At 50.4% G+C, this 21,764-nt stretch overlaps 2 protein-coding genes across 5 annotated transcripts; one reads left to right on the forward strand and one right to left on the reverse strand.

Moving 5' to 3' along the window:
- Nucleotides 1-1,183: 1,183 nt before the first annotated feature.
- ZNF341 (zinc finger protein 341) lies at nucleotides 1,184-16,238 on the reverse strand. 3 transcript variants are annotated; one of them, XM_015881386.3, is made up of 15 exons: nucleotides 16,096-16,238; nucleotides 14,104-14,214; nucleotides 13,147-13,334; nucleotides 12,867-13,019; nucleotides 12,008-12,244; nucleotides 10,900-11,095; nucleotides 10,544-10,628; nucleotides 9,675-9,865; nucleotides 8,578-8,771; nucleotides 7,224-7,432; nucleotides 5,807-5,903; nucleotides 4,193-4,325; nucleotides 3,674-3,785; nucleotides 2,860-2,930; nucleotides 1,184-2,247 (listed from the first exon to the last, which is right to left on the reverse strand). In XM_015881386.3, exons 1-15 carry the CDS (start codon nucleotides 16,124-16,126, stop codon nucleotides 1,736-1,738), a joined length of 2,520 nt encoding a protein of 839 aa, XP_015736872.2. In that variant the 5' UTR covers nucleotides 16,127-16,238; the 3' UTR covers nucleotides 1,184-1,735. The 3 variants fall into 3 exon arrangements, 2 of the variants coding, with proteins under 2 accessions (XP_015736872.2, XP_085375640.1); XM_085519514.1 differs by lacking the exon at nucleotides 1,184-2,247 and having other exon boundaries at nucleotides 2,861-2,930; nucleotides 3,600-3,785; XR_014935745.1 differs by lacking the exons at nucleotides 1,184-2,247; nucleotides 2,860-2,930; nucleotides 3,674-3,785 and adding an exon at nucleotides 5,276-5,380 and having other exon boundaries at nucleotides 4,189-4,325.
- Nucleotides 16,239-16,334: 96 nt separating this feature from the next.
- On the forward strand, nucleotides 16,335-19,808 carry PXMP4 (peroxisomal membrane protein 4). 2 transcript variants are annotated; one of them, XM_015881387.3, is made up of 4 exons: nucleotides 16,335-16,482; nucleotides 16,614-16,676; nucleotides 17,378-17,576; nucleotides 18,461-19,808. In XM_015881387.3, exons 1-4 carry the CDS (start codon nucleotides 16,367-16,369, stop codon nucleotides 18,722-18,724), a joined length of 642 nt encoding a protein of 213 aa, XP_015736873.1. In that variant the 5' UTR covers nucleotides 16,335-16,366; the 3' UTR covers nucleotides 18,725-19,808. The 2 variants fall into 2 exon arrangements, with proteins under 2 accessions (XP_015736873.1, XP_085375648.1); XM_085519522.1 differs by lacking the exon at nucleotides 16,335-16,482 and having other exon boundaries at nucleotides 16,614-17,054.
- The last annotated feature ends 1,956 nt before the right edge of the window (nucleotides 19,809-21,764 follow it).

Below are 21,764 nucleotides of genomic sequence, written 5' to 3' on the forward strand. Positions count from 1 at the left end.
CTCAGAGCAGGATGCTCAAGGCCTCGCTAAGCTTTAAGTATGACCTGGTGCTGACAGCTCACTGCCTCTCCACAACCTTGTTCCAGTGTCTGACCACCTTCTTGGATGAAATCCCTCTACACTGAGTTAGAATTTCCAGCATATGTAGCTTCTTCGGTAGCTTCCTGCCCTGCTGTTGTGCACCCCTGAAGAGTGCAGCTCCATCTCCTCTACAACCTCCTGCAAACCCCTATTTTCAAAGTCTCTGCAAGGAGACAGGATGCCTGGAGCTCAGGCAGGCAACAACCAGGCACCATGGTGAGACCAGTCAGACCAGTGACACTGGGTTGACTGCTCTGGTGTGGAAGCAAGAGGTGAGGCAGGGACTTCACAGCCAGGCTGTCAGCATCCAGTGAATTCATGCTCTGCCCCAGCTGGAGCGTGTCCCAGGTGGACCTGGAGGCAGCAGGATACTCCCGTTCCCTTCTCCAATAAGCAGGACCATCAGATGGCAGTGCAAAACTGAAGGCAAAGTGGTTTGGGAAGGAAAAGGGAACCCAGCAGGCCAGAGCAGAAGGCAGCAGCACACTTGACTTCCCTCCTACCTACTTTGGGCTCCACATCTATCCACATAGCTCCCCTCCCAACATTACACAATGGTAATTTTCAGTTCCCTCTCATTAGGTGACCTGGTTTGGTGCTCCCGTATCAGCTTTGAAAATCAGACTTGGTAAATCAGACAGGAGAACCCAAGTGGATGACAGAAAATGCTCTAGCTGCAGGATTTCCTTGCTCCCTGATCACACTGGCTTCCCACCTGTCAGACCCATAAAACTGAGCTAAGGGCACCTATAGACTGGGAAGCAACAGAAGTGCACAGAAGTATCCTGCAGCACATGGTGCAGAGCAGATGCTAGAAAACTGAGCCATAAATATATCACAGGTTTCCTGCGTGACCCTGGGCAGGAGACCTCACCCAGGCCTAAGTTTCTCTCACTCCACATAGGAGGTGTCACATTTAACTGTTAAAAGGACTGACTCATTGATACCTGAGGCACTTGGAGATTCTTAGATATGGAGAAAGATGTGAGAAGAACACCATGGAAGGAACATCAAGCAGAAAGGAGCTAATACACGTGTGCTAAGACCCAGCACCACACAAAGCTGCTCCCACCCACTGACTCCACACAGTTTACAACACATGTAGTATAGACAAGGTGTTCTTTTTACTGATAAGAGCAGAGAAAGATACCAGAAAAGTCTATCAGAGTATTTCTGAACAGTGTTCCCAAAGGATCTCACAATGAACTTGCTTCCACTAGGAAGGATCATCTGTTTGCTCTCGGAAAGGGCACCCAAATACTGGGCAATACAGCTTTTAGGCCAGAAAAACCACAGATGGGACAGGCTGTGATTTGCAAAGCCACCTGATTTCAGCAGCTCTGTTTGTTGCAAGTTTATACGCTCCTCCTTCTCACCCTGATTCAGGGATCTTAGTCTTTCTTGCCCTTAACTGACCGGTGATGCAGAGGGACAAGAAAAAAATGGAGCCATTCTCTTCAGTGCCTTGTAGCCATCAGTGGCTTCCAAGAAGACCTTTGCCCACAGATAGGAAGATCAAATGGAAATGAAAGATTCTCTCCCATATCCATCAACTCCCCACAAGAGCTTTGGTCTTTTTCACCAGGATAAATTTCAGCACCAAGTCTGACAATCCCAGCAGCAGCCCCAAGCCACACAGTGGCTCTACACACCATCACTCAGTCGTCTGGATGTAAACAGGGACAGCCAGCATGGTGCAGGGGCCATCCGAGGCAGCCTGCAGTTCTGCCAAGGACAAATTGGGTGCGATACTGTTGGGCTGCCCAGGAACAAGGTCTGAGTCAGCAGCTCCTGACCCACCAACCACAATGGACAGGACAGCATCTGACTCCTGGAATGGCTCTTTGTTAGGGACATCTTCCTGGGGGCTTTCTCCAGCAGCACTGTCCTTCAGCTCTCCCAGATCCAGCTGGTTGGGAAGGGAAAGGCCCGCTTTGCGTCCCCGCACCACCCGTTTCTTCTGGGGCTTCCTGAGCTGCAGATCTTTGTCCTTGGGTGAGCCCAGACGGCACTTGTGGTCCTTCATGTACTTGTGGCGAGTGAAGCCTTTGCTGCAGGTGGGGCAGCGGTATTTGTAGTTGCCGGTGTGCGAGCGCTGATGTTCTATCATGTGGGCTCGTCGGCTGAAGGATTTGTTACAGTACTGGCACTTGTGGATCTTCATCCCTGCACACAGCATGGGAGGAGAGAGCTCAGTTAGAGAGCAGGAAAACCTGCAGAGCCATGATAGCTTTACCACCTCCTCCTCCACGCAAGTGTTCTCTGATCAAAGTTTGAACCAGCCACCTTCTTGCTCAACAAACCCCATTCTTTTCATCTTGCTTATTAAAAAACAACCCAAATTACCCACGGTCTAAGGAGAAATCACGCCAGGCAAATTTGCAATCAGAGAAGGATGAACTGCTACAGCTCAAACATCACTGGTCAGGAATGTTTACAATAACAGTTCTTGCCTCAAGTAAGAGGCTTAAAACATCACTAGGAAAATAAATGTGTCAGGCGACTGTGTTGAAAATGCAGAACAGCCTTAAACTCAGACTTGGTTTTCTCCTAAATGTAATCTAAAAACACCATCTACTGCACTGTCAGCACAGTCTCATCTGATCACAATCTGCAGGGCTCTGCACGTGGAAGGTACAAGAAAAACACTTTCAGTTTTACCTTGACAGAACGCAAAGCAAGAAAACCCTAAAACAAGAACAAGGAAAAAGGTTCCCTGGGGCACAGTAATAAATGGATTGTCTTTATTAAGAGCAGGAGTATCATTTTTGCACTTACCTGAATGGGACAGTATGTGAGCTTTCAGCTTGTCAGGCCTGTTGAACTCTTTATTGCAGCCTGTGTGGCTTCTGTAAGAACAACAAATGCTGGTGAACAGCGTGAAGCAGCTGAGGATTGACACATAAACTGGAGAGAGATCCATAGCTCTTCTCCTTATCAGGAACTGGATGGGTCCCTGCGTATAGTCACAGTCAGAGCCCCACTATTTCAGCCTTTCTGGAAGGGGCAAGAAATAAACAGGCTGCTATCAGGACATGTGGCTTTTGCTGGGCCACACATTGCCTTAGCAGCACCATAAATGCTGCTAACAGCAGGTTCAAGGTTCCAATGGGAGCCAGGAATATTTTGGAAGGAGCCACAGGGTGGTTGGAGCTGGGAAAAGTCAGCTTTGACTACCTCAGAAATGACAAAGATTTGGGGATGCACTTCCTATATCTAGATTTCTTTGGCTCGCACATTAGTTACTCTGCTTCTAAATGCAGTTGGGGAGACCACAACACTCGAGCAATCCTGTGCTTTGTGCTCAAATAATACTCTTTCTCTTCCCCAGTGCTCTGTGAGTGCAATCTCCAGAGCCTCCCATGTAGGCAGGCGTTATTTTAGAGCACTCAGTGAACTGAGATGAAATTATGTCGCCCCACAGAAAACCAACCACAACCAGCTCTGGGTTCTCAGCATTCTCGCTTCCTCAAGCAGCAGAGAACTGTCAGATGCCACATGATCCCTGGGATACATACAGGGGACATTCTTTCCTTTCCAAACCACGCCACAAGCCATCAAAACAAGCTGCAGTGCTGCAGATGCTACGTACGAGAAAGGACATTTATACTTCTTGAAAGGTTCGTGGATCAGCATGTGCCTCTTGAGTTTGTCTTTCCGATTGAAAGCTGCATCACACACCGAGCATTTAAAGGGCTTTTCACCTGGATTAAATAAAAAATAAATAAATAAATAAAAATTAAAAAAAAAATAAATGAAGAGACAGGGAAAGCGCAGTCACACAGGGCTGCTCGAGTCATGTACAGGATTCACATACAGTGCTGCTCTACTACTTTAGAAACACTCCAGGATTCTTTACCCTGCCCTGTGGGTAAGTGGATGGATGCTATCCCCACTATGTGCTGCTCCCTTAGCTTCTGCAGCCATGGGGAAGCTAATTCTGTGTTCTAACTGATGCAGCACTGGGCATAAGACTGAATGAAAACCACGCACTTCCTATAAGCCACGTTACCACAAATGCTCTGTTCCTCTGGTTATCTAGGATCACAGGGCTCAGCAAAGACCACAGTGCAGACTCACTGAACACTGCAGTGCCAACAGAGCTCCGTACCTGAATGGATGTGGGCGTGCAGCTTGAGGTAGTGCTCCCGGCGAAAGAACTTCTTGCAGATCTGACACTTGAACTTGCTGCCTCCGCCGTGGGTGGGGATGTGGCGGCGCAGGTACCTCTCACAGGGGAACACCTGTTAGCACACAGAAACCAGGCTGAGTCAGCAGCACTAGGGGCCATCGCTGAGCTCAATGAGCAAAGGACTTGTTGAGCCTGTATAAAAAGCACAAGCTCACAGTGACTGCACTCTTGGAAAGGAAGCGCTGAGAGAACCTTTAGTTTTCTATAGGGAAAATACATACAGAGCTGATAAAGCACACAACGAAACAAACCCTTATCCTTAAGAAACATATGAGCTGAAACATCACTTTCTGACCCCATACTGCTGAAGGCCAGCACTCTAAACAGATGCTCAGCTTCCTGCCAGAGCCAGCAGCAGGACCAGAACACTTTCCTCTACCCAGCAGCTCCTACCTTCCCACACTGCTGATTTTAGTTTGTGCTCCCTGATTATCTATTACCAAGAGCTCCCATTTGTAGCCTTTATAAAATCAGTATGAATGTTTCTCTTCATGTAATAAGAACACTGGAAACATTCAAGCTGATTTCCTTATGAGGATTCTGCAATCACACATCCAGGGGGAGCAAAGGAGAGCCTAGATTTTTGTTCTCCAGTAGTCAGTACACAGTGCTCCAGAAAACAGCAGTATTAGCAAAAATACAAACAGAAGTTAAATATAACACTGCAGATAATGGGCTTTCAACATGCTGCATGCTGAAGTCCCATCAAGGCTCAGAAGGGCATCTGTCACTTGGGGTGAGAGTGGAGACAAGGCAGGTAAAGAAAGATGCGTTACTAACCATGCCAGGAGCGTGTATTCCCTTCCTGAACTACCTCAGTACAGAGTGGTCACTCCTTTGAGGTTGTCCCTGCCCCCACTGCAGGATTTTCATTTCCTCTGCTTTAAACAGAGGAGCGTTTCATTCAAAAAAGAATTGATTAAAGTTCAAACACCACAAAAATCTGCCCCTCGAGCCCCTTTCGGGGCCATGCTGAAATGAGTACTTCCAGCCAAAACCTACCCGTGCATCATGCCGGTCCCAGTCACATCATTCTGAAAGGTTTCTCTTTGCCAGGACACAGAGCACTCATCCAAAAGATGGGACCAAGGGGGAACCCAGAGAGTTCTGTTGCAACAAGAGATGAGGACAGCAACGTAGGTGTCAGAGCTCCCCCAGAACCCCCAGGTTTCTATTCACAGCTCTTCTAGCCATGGGTAGCCAAGCACGGTAGCTCAAAGGCACCACCACTACACTGAGACTTCCCAAAACCTCACCACTGACACAACTTGCTTTTAAGAAACAAAGATGGCAGCCTAGAGCGTGCAGCTCTGCGTTGTCATAGGAATAAAGGGACTCCCCTTACAAATTCTGTTCATTAGGTCAGCAAATGAGGACCAGTGAGAAAAGCCAGGGATGTAACCACCTCTGCCTCTCTGAAAAGCACCTCGTGAGCCTGCCAATCCGTACTGAGGTAGAAGGGAGAGGGAAGGGAGCCAAAGGCTTTTGTCCCATCAGAGCCAGGACTGGCTCACACAGCAGTCACCCACTCACCTTCTGGCAGTGAGGGCAGGGGAAGTTGTGCGTTGCTGTCTGCAGATGGTGCTCCAGGGCTTCAGGAGTGGAGTATTTATTTACACACTTCACACATCTGAATGTAGAAAGGAGAGAGCTTGTGAACGGGGCTACCACCACATGCAGACCCCACACAGAGCAGCCCAGCCCTTCACCAGCCACCTTCCACATTGATTTCTGGCAGAGTCAGTTTGGTACAGACCTTAACACTATCACCTAGGTGCTCTGAAACCTCAGCAACCCACATGGCCAGAACTCACACGTGAACTTAACAACCTTCACCAGAAGATGCTGGTGAAACCTTTCCATTACTACTGCTCTTCCACACAAAGTCCCATGGGAGCACCCAAGGACCAGAGCACCAGATCTCACCCAATATAAAACATCTCCTCCCACCTTCATGCAAGTGAAGGAGCTGAGCATGGAGTCACAGCACAGCATTATTTCCTATGGCTGGGGCAGCCACAAGGTGATGCGCTGCACTGTGGAGTCCCCAGCATCTAACAAAGCTTCAGCTCACGTCGACTCCTCTCCTGCAACACCTGGGCTCACTCCACCTGACCCACCAATTCTCACCAACCCTGGCAGTACTTCTGAGACCTGTGCCAAAGCTGAATGGTAACGTTCAATGGGGACATACATCATCAGTGAGAAACAAACACACTCACACCATGCATCTGCAGTCAGACTTTTGCTCACTTTAGCAGACTAAAACCTCCACAAACACAAGCAGAGCTCTGACCTCAAAGATCTCTGCTGATAAACTTTAGGATGAAGCTCCAGGCACAAGGATGACTAGAAATTAGAGTGTATGTAGCAGCAGCTATTTATTCCACTAGGCTCCTAGAAGACTTTCAGTATCCTCTGGGCTTCCTACCTTTCCTGTATATCCCTACAGGCATTTCAGCATCCCCAGAGAGCTGTGTGAACTCCCTCACCCCTTCCCTCTATACTTACAGAAAGGCTTCTCCAGGTAGGAGGCCCTTTGACAGCAGAACAATAGAAGTAATAACTCACTTTACCCAGGCAGCCCATACTCCCTTTGCTGCAGGTATTTAAAGAATCAAGCTGAAAGGGGCTTCCCTGGGTCTCTTGCTCAGACTGGAGCAGACTCAGGTACGCTCACCTCACCCCTGACTGGTGATAAGAGCTCTTGCAGTGATGGGGTCTTCCCAAATAACTAACAGCAGTCATTCTGACAGGGCCCTTGCATTCAAACTGCTTGGCTCTGGTAGCCTGGTGGAGAGGCCCTCATCTATCATTCATGTGTCCAAGGGAACTCTTGCTGCTGAGCAGGCAGCCTCCTCACCTTTCTTGTGTTCCCCCTGCTCTCAACCAGACACGCTCTGCACACACCCACTCCTAAAAGCCTTGTGAGCACTGATTGCTACTGTACTTGTATACAGCCACGTCCTTCTTGGGGCTGTGCTGGGGCAGCAGGCTGTGTGAGTACTGGTGGACGCCCAGCTCATACAGGGAGGGGAAGTCCTTGCTGCAGAGGTGGCAGCGATAACTCAGCTCCTCCTGGTGGCTTTTGATGTGGTCAAGGAAAGATTCCAGCTTCTGGAAGGTCTGAGCGCAGCTTTTCACCACACACTTGTACACCTGGGTGAAGAAATGAGAGGGATTGGAAAGGCACGTCATGGAAACCTGCAGGGCAAGTCCTCCGGTAACAGGCAGAGACACAGAGAGACCTCCCTTTTTGGAAACCACAGCAGCTGGGTGCTTCATAGAACACTACTACTGCCTTAAGTGGAACTAAGGTTCCCTGCACTGGGTTGCACCAGGGTTCCCAGAGCACAGACCATGCCCACACACTGCCCATGAGGCCATGAGCGCTCAGTCAGGGCACAGCAAGGAAACCCTGCCCTGCAGCAGGAGCACAACACAGTGATAAACCAAACCAAACCAAACCAAACCAAACCAAACCAAACCAAACCAAACCAAACCAAACCAAACACTTCCCTACTGGGAATAACAGTGTAGGGCAGCTCAGCATCAAAATGTAGCTGACAACTGTAGGTGAAGACAATGGCAGAATGTGCTGGGAACTAAGCAGGAACCAGAATCACACTCCTGCAGCACAACAGCCATTGAACTGATATGCAGAGATTACCCAGCTCAAGGAAGGACCCCATCATACACAGCTGGCCCCACTTAACCAGACTCCTTCCCTAACCCTCAGAGCCACTTCAGCTGCTGGTCAACAGCTGCAGAGGACATGCAAGTTCAGCACAGTCCACAGCAGGTCTTGCTCTTTCCATCTCCATCCTGGGGTAAGACCAGCTACAAAAGGTGAACCCTTCTAGCCCTCAGCTCTCTCACTTCTTGAGGGCTGGGCTAAACCTATTCAACTTCCATGTGATGGTTGCTCTGCCCAGGGCACTCCCCTAAGAAAACAAGCAAGATGGGAGAAGGAGATGTTTCTGTGAGCACATGAAACCACCTGAGGGAGTGAGACCACAGCGCCCCAGCAGTGACAGTGCTACAATGCAAGAGCTGCCATCTACTCTGAAAACATTGGATTTTGCCTTTTTTCTTTTTCTCTAGCCATTCAAACCTGCTTGACTGATTTCTCACCAGTAGCTCAGCAGGACAGGGGCAGCAGAGCTTTTCAAAGCCACCCAGACCACGTATCTACAACTCAGACATGCAAAGAGATAAGCTGAATGGCAAGGTCGTATGCTTGAGACAGACCCCACGAGCCTGTCTCAATCTCACCACAGACACAGGGCACCCTCTGTCCCTACCTGTTCATTCTTGTGCTGTGTCATGTGTGATTTCAGCTGGAAATAGGTGTTGAATTTGCTGGGACAGAACTGGCACTGGTAAGAGCTGTCGATCAAGACAACCTGTTTGGCTTCCAGTTTGCCACCATCGCTCTCCTCCATGGGGCTCATGTCTTGGGGAGGTTGTGCAGGGTTCCTAGAGGGTTGAGTCAAACCTGGAGAAGAGGGAGGGAGAAAGTCACAGCCTGCCATAAGGCAGCTCTGCAAGCTGCTCTGCAAGCTTTGTGCTGCTGAGAGATACCCAGGCTTGGTCTGAATGCAAGCTCTTCCTTTCAAAGGCAGATCTTTAGATCAGAACCTCACTTTCTAACAGAAGTTTGTCTACAGATGACCTAAAGCTCTGACTACTCCATCTTCCCCTCCTTGACCCCATTTCCTTTACCACTGTGCTCTGTCAGTATGGCAGGCGGCCAACAGGGAATAGTGCCAAATTTATTCCAATCTCCAGCAGGAGACAGGTGGTCAGATCCAGCCAGTAGCAGCCCTGCTGTCTGCAGAGACCAGCTCCAGCTGAACCTTGTCCTAGGTATGACATTGTCACAGCACTGTTTCTTCTGCTTCTACCCATGACCAAGGTCATCAGCAGAAAGGGCAGACACCAGCTGCCAGAGAGGAGCTCTCCTTTGCATCAAGTATTTTCAGTTGGGTTCAGGGACCAGACCCTGTCCAGGCAATTTTGCACATGGCCAGCAGGACAGAGCACCAGGCTGTGCTAAATCACCAGCCTAGACCAGAGCTACCAAGTGTGGTTCACATATTATCCAAGGTGCAGCCGTCAGGGAGCAAGAAAGGGAAAGATATCTCTATATCTCTGTTCCTATGCACATTCTGACACAGAGCCACTGTCTTCACCAGCACCTGAATCAGTGGCTGGGAATACAGATGAAGCTGCCAGCAAGAGTGGAGCAAACAAAACATGAGCATCCACTGCATTTCCCCAGTGCATGCTATTAAAACCCACAGCAGGACTGCAAGTGATACACATAGAGATGCAGAAATGTGCAGAGCCCTCCCATCACTGCTCTGCTCCTAGAATACACCATCCCCAGGCAGCAAACCTGTGTTCTCCTCATCCTCCACCTGGTTGGGGTTCAAGGCCATGACCTGCACTGTGATAGAGTTGCGGGAGATGGTGCATCCTAGTCCTGGAGGCCACACTTTATGGGTTTGCATGTGTTTCTTCACATTGGACTTCTGGGCGAAGGCTCGGCCACACACGATGCACTGGAAGGGCTTCTCACCTGTGTGACTGAATGCAGAAGACATTGTACCTGCAGCCAGTGGAAAGAGGGGGCAGACCCAGGCCTGGGCTGCACCAGGCCCTCTCTGCTTGGCAGATCAGCCCCCAGACCAGCCAAACAAGTGCTTTCAGACCCTAACAGTATAAGAATGGTAAAAGGCCTGGGGAAATGGGAAGGCAGGCAAAGCACCACTTGCTCCTCATTTGTCCTGAGCTCAGCATACCACACTGGAGCAAATGCTGAAGATCTCAACTGCCTCCTGCTAGAGCTCTGGCTTTCATAAAAGCTCCCTATGTAGGCAACGAGCTTCACTTATGGTTTACTGACTTCAGCCCCTGTGCAAACATGCAAGCTGCAGCTTACTAAGGAGACAGAAAAAGGGTCGAAGGAAGCAGTGGAGACACCACTGCTCCAGAAAAGAAGTGGCTTTCAGAGTCTCATCAGTTAGGAAAGGTCTCCAATCTCAGTCCACTAGCAGAAAGATTACATCTTCAGAGCAGCCACTAAACTACAGTCCTCTAGAGGAGCCCTACAGGGTGAGGGATGAAGGATGACCTTCCATTGAAGCATGGATTCTGGGAGACATGACAAACATGAGGTTTACTAGGCTATGCAGACTCATCAGCAGGGCTGTGCCCAGACCCATTCCAGCCACCCCACTGTGCTCAGGCTACCATCACCCTTACCTCCTGATGTGCTGTTGCAGGTCAAAGTTTTTGGTAAAGGCCTTGTCACAGTAAGTGCATTTCAGCTTTGGGGACTTGGGTTTCCCTGAAAGAGTAAGAGCGTGCACACGTGTTGACAACACACCCACCACACCAGCAGCAAGAATGGCTCAGCCAGCAGAGGATGTAGCACTCCTCTGTCCTATGACTGGGTGTGCTGCTGTCCTGCCTCTCCTGTGTCATTCACAGGCACTAAAACACATACAGGGAGCTGCAGCACAGTCAGTGCCATCCCACAGGACCCGGAGAGCCAGTGGCAGATGCTAAGCATGGTGGCCTGCAGGTCAGCACAGGGTATCTGCCATAAGGACACTTACCTTCCTGCAGCCCACTCTCACTTTTGGAACGTCTACTTTTGACAGCTGAGGTGGAATCAAAACCAACCACGTTGCCTCCTCCTGCGCTGGTCAGAGGTGTGGGAACACTGGCACTCTTGGGCTTGAACCCCTGCTTCCCAGGGCTGTACACAGGGGGAGAGGGGTACACAGGACTTTCCACACACTGGCTTGGTACCTGCAAGAGTTCCATTACCAGTGGAAAGAGGTTTGCTACACAGCACATACTGTGCTAAGCACAGCACCTCCTATCCTCCATGTCCAGCAACACTTGCTACAATAGGTTATTAGTCTAGCTGAGTTTTCTATTTCCTGACACACTTCTGGATTACCAATTCAACAATGTTTCTCTAAAACTAACACTAAGCACACTGTGATATCAAGTATCCAACACGCCCATCCCTTTCCAAACACCATCACTTTGCAGATCAGCAGCCAGCTGCAAAGGTAAGGCTGGCAAACCTCTATCACACCCAGCAGTTCCCACTATGAACGCCAGTGCAAACATGGAGACTGTGCACAGTTGTGACCCACCAGCAAACCCACTCCTGCCTTTCTTTAAGAGAAAGTCATGCTCACTGAGATTCAGGTTGAATTCTTCTCTCCACTTAAGCCTGCAGCGTGCACTGTAGTGCTCTGCATCCCTCTGAGACAACTCCTTCACCTGCAGGAGGCCCACATCTGCCTTCCAGCTTTCTTTATTGCTTGTTCATAGACTCACAGAACGGCTTGGGTTGGAAGGGACCTTAAAGATCATTTAATTCCAACCTGCTCTGTCATGAGTAAGTTTGTCAGCCACTAAATCAGGTACTAGATCAGACTGCCCAGGGTCACGCCAAGCCTGGCCTTGAGCCCCTCCAGGGATGAGGCACCCACAAACTGTTTGTGCCCTCACCACCCTCTTGATTTCTCAGAATCCCCTTCATCTTGCTGACATCTTTCTGACCAGTACTTTTTCCCCAGAGGAAATAATCCCTCAGATAACCTAAAACCTCCCAGTCTCTAATCCAGCATTTCTAGACCAAGCAGCACTGCTGTCTGGCTTGCTAGAAGAGGTTCAGGAGCACAGAAAGCCTGGGAACAGCCTTACCTCCATGGCTGGGTATGGCTGCATCCCCAGCGCCTGGATCTCCACTGAGCTGTTTGCTGCCATGGGTGCAGGAGCACTGTACACTTCAACCACGCCTGCTCCGGTGCTGGGCTGCCCCGGAGGCCCCAGGCTTGGTGGAGGAGGTGGTGGGGGCTGTGGTGGAGGTGGTGGAGGGGGAGGTGGAGGCGGAGGGGGCTGTGAGAGGTAACCAGCCCCAGCATGCATACTCAAGCCGCTCTAAAATCAGAAGAGGGGAAGACAGACAAGATGTTGAGAACACAGCACTGCTCTAACAGCAAAAAGCTGGAGGGATTTGCTCCTTGATACATGTTCCCAAGTCCCAGATCAAAAGGACACCTGCAATAGTAGTGATGGTGTCTTGATGCAAAGCAGCACTGTCCAAACATCAGGTTGGATCAGAGGGTTGATTTGGACTGCCAGTAGACACCGTCTCCTCCAGAATCCAAGTATTCAAACCCCACTGCTTTTTTGCTTTGTTTTTAAACCCTATGGTTACAGAGGATATTTTCAGGGCAAGGGGAGGATATTCAGCATGGACAGCCTTAGGGAAAGCCCAGAACAATCATGCCAGGAAGAGAGGGATGCATGAGGCAAACTGATAAGGGCTCTGGAAACCAACCACTATACAGGAGTGCAGCAGAAAGCTGGGTATACCTCATTACAAAGATCTGAGCATCCAGCAACAGGGACACCAGCAGAAAGCAGGCCCTGAATTACCCTGTCATTTCTCTGTTCCCAAGCATGGCTGTCCCTTGGGGAAGGGGACTCTGATAGACCACCTGCATTCCCCTGCCATACAACCACAGTCCCAGGAAGTGAAGGCCCTTCAACCCCTTACCTGTACTGGGGGCTGCACCGCTGGCATGGGTTGGTCCAAGGATGTAAAAGCAGACATGGCTGACATCAGCACCTCATCACTAACCAAGATGTTCCCCTGCACCAGGGTCTGAATCAAAGGCGATGGAGGAACAGTGATGTATGTAGAAATTTGCTACGAGAAAATAAACAGACAAGGCACTGTTGACCAGCAACAAGACAAAACAATAAACTCAGAGATACAACAGCAAGGCTTAGTGCTGAGCCTCTGAGTCTCTACTATCTGCTGACCAGCATGGTACCTGTCGGCTCGTGCTCGGGGCCTGCTGCACTGATGTGATGGAGGGGGTGTACACACTGTTGGTGGCCAGTGAGACCGTGGAGAGGGAAGGGGTGTTTCCCTGGCACTGCTCTCTCTTGTGGGTCATAAAGGCAGGCAAGGAGTTGAACTGCTTCTTGCACTTCCCACACAGGAACACATCTTCATCATCTGCAATTAGAGAAACAGGTCACTGCTGCAGGCTTTGCTCAGTATTCCCCAGTGCTACACTTGAGCTACAGCCAGTAAAGGCAAGAAAAGGATATATCAAGAGATATCAGGTACAACTGTCCTTCCCTAATATGAAATTCTCCCTTAATCCAACTAATGTGAACAAGACCTGTCTCAGTTGTGCTTCCAAACACAAAACGTGCTTTCTCCTTGAGATGAGCTGAACTCCATCAACAGTCCTCTCATCCCAATGACACGAACAACCAATCCAGCCTCACTCCTTTGGTTTTAGTCTAAATAACTTCTTCTAAAGTTTTATCTCAGATGAGACAGACGTTATTACTCAGATTGCACAAAGGATGAGAATAAGGTGCATCAGAGCACAGAGTCAACTGCAACTTCTGCCTGAATCCTATCCCCAGCAGCACTGCTGGCTTTTGGTGCCTCTGCTTGATGTTAGAGGCAGAAGACAACAACCCACTTAGCGCTGACCTCTCTCTCTCTCCCTCTCTCCCCCTGTCTAACAAGGCAACGCGGTAATTCAGTGTATAATTTGATCTCATTTGCTGGCCCACAAAGCATCCCTGCTCACTCTGGCACTCACTCTGCCCCTTCCTCCTGCTCTGCCCAGCCATGCTGAGGGGTCCCAATGCTCACAGCAGCACCCCACATGGACAGGCTGACTGTTGTGACAGCCATCAGAGCACACTGCAGGACAGACCTGCAGCCCACAGCCCCCTCACGTCACTCGCTGCTCCCCAGAACTCACCCATGGGCTGGATGGGGGCAGCTGCATTGACATTTTGAGCAGATGGATCTGTTACACCTCCTTGACCATCCAGCAAGGACTGCACAGCCAGGACCGTCTGATTATCCATTCCTGGAAGAAGATACAAGAGCTGATGGTAAATCAAGCATGGCATGAACATGGATGGAGCAGCTGGAGGCCAGGAGCTCACTCAAAGCAAATCATGGAAGGAAGTTCTATGCTGCACAGCCACCCTCACATTCTCACCATGCTCCACAGCATTAGGATTCACACTAAAGCAACGCTCCTACCCATCTCTGTGTACAACTTTGATACAAGCAGAGGAAAAGGAAGAAGGTATTTTAAACACCCGTTTCACCCACACCTCCAGTGCAAGGCCAACAACAGTGAGACTCTATGAGCACCACTTCCATCAATCACCCTGCACCAAGGAGAGGTTGCAATGCTGCATGTGCCCTGTTCTGCAGCTGCCAGGGGGCGGAGGGCAGTAGCAGCTACTGGAAAGCAGCAGATCTCGCTGCCTCACGCCCTGCTGCACCAATGGGAGCCCTGTCACATAAATCACAGCAGAGCTGCAGGGCCAGTTTTGCAAGCTTTCGCTCTGCATCCCATCCTGCAGGCACCACGTTGCTGGATCCTCTCATGCTGGCTTTCAAACACACCTCCTGCTCTGCACAGCATCTCCTGGGCAACTGCAAAGGCACATTGCAGGCACAGCTTGACACATCCAGAGCTGAGAGGGGAACAGAGCAGCCTTTTTGCAGAGGGAAGATCTTCAGAGTGAAAAAGGTGCACGGTGGCCTCAATCCTGCTTGCAGGATCAGCAGCACACACAGAGCAAAGCAGCCCAGGACAACAGAAATAACTGCCCTTCATTCATGTCAGTTATTAGCACTGATGCACAGGGTGTCCCTGCATTTCACAACGGCAGACTTAACACAGAGGGAAACATGTAAGGTCTAGGAACCAACAAAGTCAGGTTGGTTATATGCTTGGTTATACCACTGCAGCTCCATGAGGCAGCCACGGAGCAGTTCTGCACTGATAACAGCCTGTACAACAGCCATCGGTGCCTTCCCAGCAGCCTTCCAACCTGAGAGGAACACAGAGATTGGGGGAAGCCGGGATCCAAAGCCAAGATTGCTGATCCGGGCTTTGATTTCCCCTCTCCTTTCAAATCTCTCTCAGTTTAGAAAGCAAAACAAAACTACCCACTTTACCCAATGTTCTCCTGTCGTCTCAAGCCCTGAGTTTCACGCATTAAACCCTTTGCTTTGCTGCTGCCAACACAGCTCCAAGGGCTGCAGTGCAGTGCAGTGCATCCCTGCCCCATGGCATTCACTGAGGACCAGGATGCCTTGAGCACCGTGCAGACACTGAGTCACCACCGGCTTGCAATCAATGCAGTCAGCAAAACAAAGCGAATAGGTCCGGCTATCAGGAGCTGTCATGTATTGGGAGGGGTTTGCAAAGATGCATTTGGCCTCCTGAGTCCTGCAACACAACGTGGAGCTGATCGCAGCGAGGAAACGAGGCACCTGGTGACACACCAAGTGCTGATGGTGTCCCAGCGTGCACACGGCTGATATCGTGCCTCGGGGCCTAATGTGCATCGGTGTCCCAAAGGACAGCGAGGTGAATGGGAGGCCCCGATAGGCGGGGATACGGGATGGGAGAAGCGGCGTGTAGGGACAGGAGCTGGCAGGGGAACCTCATAATGTATGGGAGCAAAGGGAGGGGGGCAAAGGGACGGGGGGCAAAGGGAGGGCTCCCAAAGGGCACGGGGAAGGAACGACGGGCTGCCCCGAAGGCGGGCGGACAGCGGAGGCGCTGAGGTGACGGAGGGCCCCGCTGTGCCCGCACCGCCACCGCACGGGGCCGCTCGCACCGCCCGTCTGTGGGGATGGGGGGGTGGGATGGAGGGAGGGAGGGAGGCGGCCTCGAGCCGCGGGACCCCGGGACCAGGCCGGGCGGGAGCGGAGCCGCCGTTACCTTCCAGCGCCTCGAAGATCGTCTGCGCCATCTTGGAGCCCGGGAGACCGCGACCCAACAGCAGGAGCGGGCATGGACGGGAGGAGGGAGGGGCGGCTCCACCCTTGGCCGGCAGGGGGCGCACTGCGCACACCGCGGGAGTTCGGGCCGGGGCGAGTAGGATGTCGCAGCCTATTGGCCGAGAGAGTTGACGGACAGCCGAGGCAGCCTATGCGCGCAGGGATACTTCCCCGCCCCCCGGAAGCGGGCGCAGTGAGTGCCGGGCGGTGTCATGGCGGGCCGCGCTGCTCCGCCCGCCGCGCTGCTCCGCGCCATCAACGCGCTGCTCGCACAGCGCCGCTATCACGATGCACTGGCCGTTATCAAGGGCTGCCGCAACGGGGCCGTGTGAGTGCGGGGCGGCGGGTCCGATGTGTGGGGGATGGGGACGGGCCTGGGCGCTGCTGTGGTGCCGGTAGGACGGAGCTGTGGTTGTTTGGTAGCGATAAAGCTCTGAATCGTCTCTTGGCTTTTTACAGGTATGGAGCAAAAATCCGAGCTCCGCACGCACTGGTGATGACTTTCCTGTTCAGGAGTGGAAGGTACAGCGGCACTGCTTCGGTTCTGTGCTGACACCTGGGATGCTCCTATTCCTGCCATAGAGCCCAGCTTTGAGAAGTCAGACACGTTCAGTGCCTGCTGTTGTGATAAGCAGAGTAACCTGCATGTCCACTCATGTGCATGTATTGCCGGGGATGTATTGCATAGCCCAGGTTGAAGGGACCTCAAGGATCATGAAGCTCCAACCCCCACCACAAGCAGGGCCACCAACTCCACATTCAATACCTGCCCAGGGCCCCATTTAACCCAGGTTTGACCACCTCCAAGCTCAGGGCATCCACAGCTGGTCCAGCACCTCACCACCCTCTTGTTAAAGAACTTAATCACTCTTGCAGTGGTTGTTGAGGAGCAATAGACAGGTGAGAAACAGCAGCAGTCTGCTCCCCTTTGTGCTTGTATACATGGGGGCTGAGCTGCACCCAGTGCTTGTTGTGGTTTTTCCCAGTCAGCCAGAAGTTTGAATGTAGAGCAGGGATAATAAAAGAAGCTGGTTGGCTGTTAGTAGAGCTGGACCAATGCAGAGCTGGTGAGTGACCCAGGGGCAGTGATCCCTCCTCCCTCACAAAGCAGGAGATGTTGTTGGGGTATCAGACCCATGGGTGTGGGTGGGTTGTAAGATCCGTGCTGGTCACTGGGCAATGCTGCCTTTTTGTTCTGATAATTTTCTGTTTCTTTTGTTCAGTTTAAGAGAGAAATTGAAGTCGATTGCTCAGGCCACGTACACTCATTCCCGGAACTTGGCGTATTTTGTGTTCACCTACAAGGGGCTGATGGCGTTACAGTCCCGACTACAGGGGAAAAAAATCCCATTTCATTCTTTCTTTGCAGCCTGCATTGGGGGTTGGTTAGTGTTCGGTGAGAACAATCCCATCAACAGCCAGGTAAATGCCTTTGCTGAACTGTTTGGTTGACAGAAAGACTTAACTTAAGATGATGGGTGGTTGTCAGGAAGTGGTTGGTATAGGCTGGTTCATTTCTCCCCGTGCAGCATTATTTATACAGTATAGCTCTTTGTATGGAGTTCTCTTTTTGACTGTTCTGTGCCCCCATGGTGGTGTGTGTAGTTTGAGAGCTAAACACCCTGGTGAGGCTCCAGAGCTGCATTTAGATCTATGAAGACACATTGGCAACCCAAAGCCATGGGGTTACCCCACCCATCCTCTGCCCTGGGGTAGCTGTGCTATCTTCCTGCTTGCAGAGCTAAACCCACAAGCTTGAGCTTTGTTGTGTGTGGAGAATGGTTGGTTGCAGAGCTGCACTTGACTAAATTGGGTAAACTGACAGAAGCTGCTTGTTACCAACTTTGATTTAGGTCAATAAAACATGTAGGCACAAGTGAATCACAAATGTTCTGCTTGCATAATCCCCTGCAAGACCATCCCTTGGGTTCTAGGAGGTGCCCAGAGCTCTGGGTTTGTATCTTGGCAGGCTAACAAGGCTGCTCTGTGGATATCAGCAGCAGCATCTGAGGTAGAGTTGATGAAAGTTGTGCAACTGACCTGCAACTGCAAAGATTTATTGCATCAGGTGTCATTTCTTGCTCACTAAACTCACACGGCAGCAGGACTTGTTTGTGCCTTCCCTATGTTCTCCATCTCCAGTGTGAGATGGTTTGATCTGTGAACCTACAGGCTGTTTGCTGTTACATGGGATGAACTGTTTCTGCTTCTCTTGCCCAGCTTAACCACAGCTGAATTGCTCGCTCTGATCAGATTTACCAGCCGGGCTCTTTTCCTGATGTTCTCTGGGTTTTCTCTTCATGCAGATCATTATGTACCTGCTGTCTCGAATCCTGTTTGGCTTGTCTCGGCTGGCTGTGGAGAAGGGCTACATCCCCCAGCCCAAGCAGGATCCCTTCCCACTTGTTGCTGCTCTGGTTTGGGGAACGGTTCTCTGGCTCTTTGAATACCACCGGCAGACTCTGCAGCCTTCTCTGCAGGCCTCCATGACCTACCTGTACGATGACAGCAATGTGTGGCACGACATTTCTGACTTCCTCATTTATAACAAAAAGCCTGAGAGCAAATAGTCGGCTGGTTGTAGAACACCGATGGAGCAGATGGTGCCTTCCAAGCAGCTAAGGGAAAAGGTGGTTCTCTTGCTCTTGACTGATGAATGTGTTTAAATTAACGCCTATCAAGGAGAGTTGCCTCTTGTCTCCTCACCGGAATATTCTCATTAGTCTTCTGTTAGCTCTGTTTAGAGCTATTAAATACCCCGTGGAAACTTAGCACAGTGCCTCAGGGAGACTAAAATGCCTTGGGAACCTTCAGTAAAATCAGGCTTCTTTTGAAGAGACCTTATTTTTCTTCGGTTTTGTTGGTTTATGGCATTTCTTTAAAAGGAAAAAAAAAAACAAAAGCACTTTTAATATGGCAGCTTGGCAGTAAGTGGGGAATAGATCTGATCATTGCCATGTTCTGGGTGCTATCTGAATGCTTGCAAGGTGGAGGGGTTTTTCTGCGCTGCATTGTAGTGGTGAGATGGGAGTTGGGGACCTGCTTGGTTCTGAAAGCAGGGATGTTTTCTCTTGATTTCTATGGAAGACAGGAAATCCAATACAAAGCATGGCAGGGAGAGCTGTGTTCTCCCTAGGAGAGCTCCTCTGCAGTTTTCTCTCAAAGAGGCTGAATAAAACAATGAAGTCTCTCTGATACAAGCCCCATGAATCAGCCTTTGGAAGGAATATTTTTGCTCAGTTCCTCTCATACACTTGGGATAAATCTGTCCCTCTACGGAGCACACTAATTAATACCCTGCAATTCCTTAAAACCTCATGATCCAGCTGTTAAAAGCTGATTGAACTGAATACCAAAACCACCTGTGCTACTTCAGGCTCCTTTGCGAACAGGCTGAGGCACATTGCCTGCCCTCTGATGTGACTCCGGGTGCTTTGTGTGTAGCAGTGAGTGACACTTGTTAACAAGCACCACCAGTTTGGTGGAGGATTGCCTGGGTTACTCTTAGGTTCAGGATTCCCCCAGTGCAGCTGTGGGGTGCATTAACTGTGAGCAGACTTGGATGTCTGTGTTGTTACTGCAGCCGTGGAGCATGGAGATGCTCTATACTCTACCATTCACATAATGATTTGCATTAAAATAATTCCTGACGTACCGGTTTGATGTGGTGATATCATGAGAGTCATTAAGCAACTTACACTAATTTCCCCCTTTTGTCTTGGACAGCACTGCTTTCTTTCCTGCTCTCCTACTTCCTTTTTAGCTCTCCATGTACATACCCACTTTTAAGTCCCACTGGTGCTCTTCTTCATCTCCCTCCAAGCTCCAGCAGTTTGTTGTATCCAATAGTGTGACTGGAGTGGTTCGTTTGTTGTGGTACCTTCCATCTTAAGATGTTTTTCCTTCACATCTAAAGCTCTTTTCCTGATGCTGTGTGTTTCTCAGTGCTGCCTTAGCCTGTGTCAATGAGGGGGAGGGTGAAATGTTGATGTTCTTCAGTGTAGATGAACTTAAAGATTGAAGTACAGAATTGATGGAGCTGTAGCTCAGTTCTGATTTCTTGATAAATATCATGCCCTGGTTCCATTGGTGGAGGTCTGAAGCAATGTGTCCTGGCAGCAGAGCACTGCACCCAATCTTTATGTTGGATTAAATAAGATGGGATCCTTTGATGGGATTTGAGATGACCATTCCAGAACCCAAGAGCTATGGCTTGAGTTTCTTCCTGGAACCATCAGGCTAACAAATCCTTGACTATGTGTTCTTATGTGACTGGCTCTGCCCCTTCAATCACAGAATGATAGAATGGCCCAGCTTGGAAGGGACCTCAAGGATCATGAAGCTCCAACTCCCCCACCACAGGCAGGGCCACCAACCTCCCCATTTAATACCAGCCCAGGCTGCCCAGGGCCACATCCAACCTGGCCTTGAACATCTCCAGGGATGGATGGAGCATCCACAGTCTTTCTGGGCAGCTGTTCCAGCACCTCATCACTCTCAGAGTAAAGAATTTCCCCCTGATATCCAACCTAAATCTTCCCTCCTTCAACTTAAAACCATTTCCCCTTGTTTTGCTGTTATCTATCATGTAGAGAGTTGACTCCCCTCCTGTTTGTAGGCTCCGTTTAGGTACTGGAAGGCTGCAATGAGGTCACCCCACAGCCTTCTCTTCTCCAGGCTGAATAAGCCCAGCTCCCTCAGCCTGTCTGCACAGGGGAGTTACTCCATGCCTCTGATCATCTTAGTGGCCTCTCCAACAGCTCCATGTCTTTCTTGTATTGGGGGCCCCAGACCTGGACACAGCACTCCAAATGGGACCTCACAAAGGCAGAGTACAGAGGGACAACCACTTCCCTGTCCCTGCTGGCCACCCCAACCCCACGCAGTACCTCCGTGCTCTCTAGATGGCAGAACGAAGCCAATAGCAGCTCTCTATTGCTTCTGACGCCCTTTTCCTCCTGCAAATCTCTTCCCAACGTCACTTTCAAAGTAAATTGCTCCTGAGACTCCAACCATCTGTACTTGTGACCCAGGACCCAGCTGCTGGCCCTGCAAAACAAACCACAGTTGATCCCAGGGCTGTGTAATAGCAGTCATCAGCTGCGCTTTGGGACGGTTTGTGTTCCCGCTGTGTGCAGGCAGGGACGTTAAGCTGCAAGTCACTTCTTTCCCCAGGGAAGTAATTGGAACAGTTCTTTAATGGCATCGGTCCTCATTGCTGTTCCTGTGACCAGATAGTTGAGGATGGATCCCTTCTGCTGCCGATGTGTTGGAACAATGCCGGCGTGTAGTAAAGAAGTGAACTAGAAGTAATGCGTCTGAGTCAGACTTTTGGATACAGAATTGACACTCCCTGCCCTCCCCCATCCAATGCATTGTGTGAGGAGCTGAGCCCCCGTTTGTGGTCCTTTTATTTATTTATTATTAGCATTAAAACCAAAAGGAATAAAGAGGCGGTTGGGAAGCCACCTGCACATCGGCCACACGCTCATGGATCACAAAGGGAGTTGCTATTTCCCCCCCTCTCCCCACAGCCCCATTGGATTTGAACATTCAGATGAACGTGTTTTTGTCTACATCCTTATTTTCACCCGTTATTCCTTCCCAGGT

This window comes from Coturnix japonica, chromosome 19 (genome assembly GCF_054131305.1).
Source record: "Coturnix japonica strain WE chromosome 19, WE-NBRP24, whole genome shotgun sequence".
Lineage (NCBI taxonomy): Eukaryota > Metazoa > Chordata > Aves > Galliformes > Phasianidae > Coturnix > Coturnix japonica.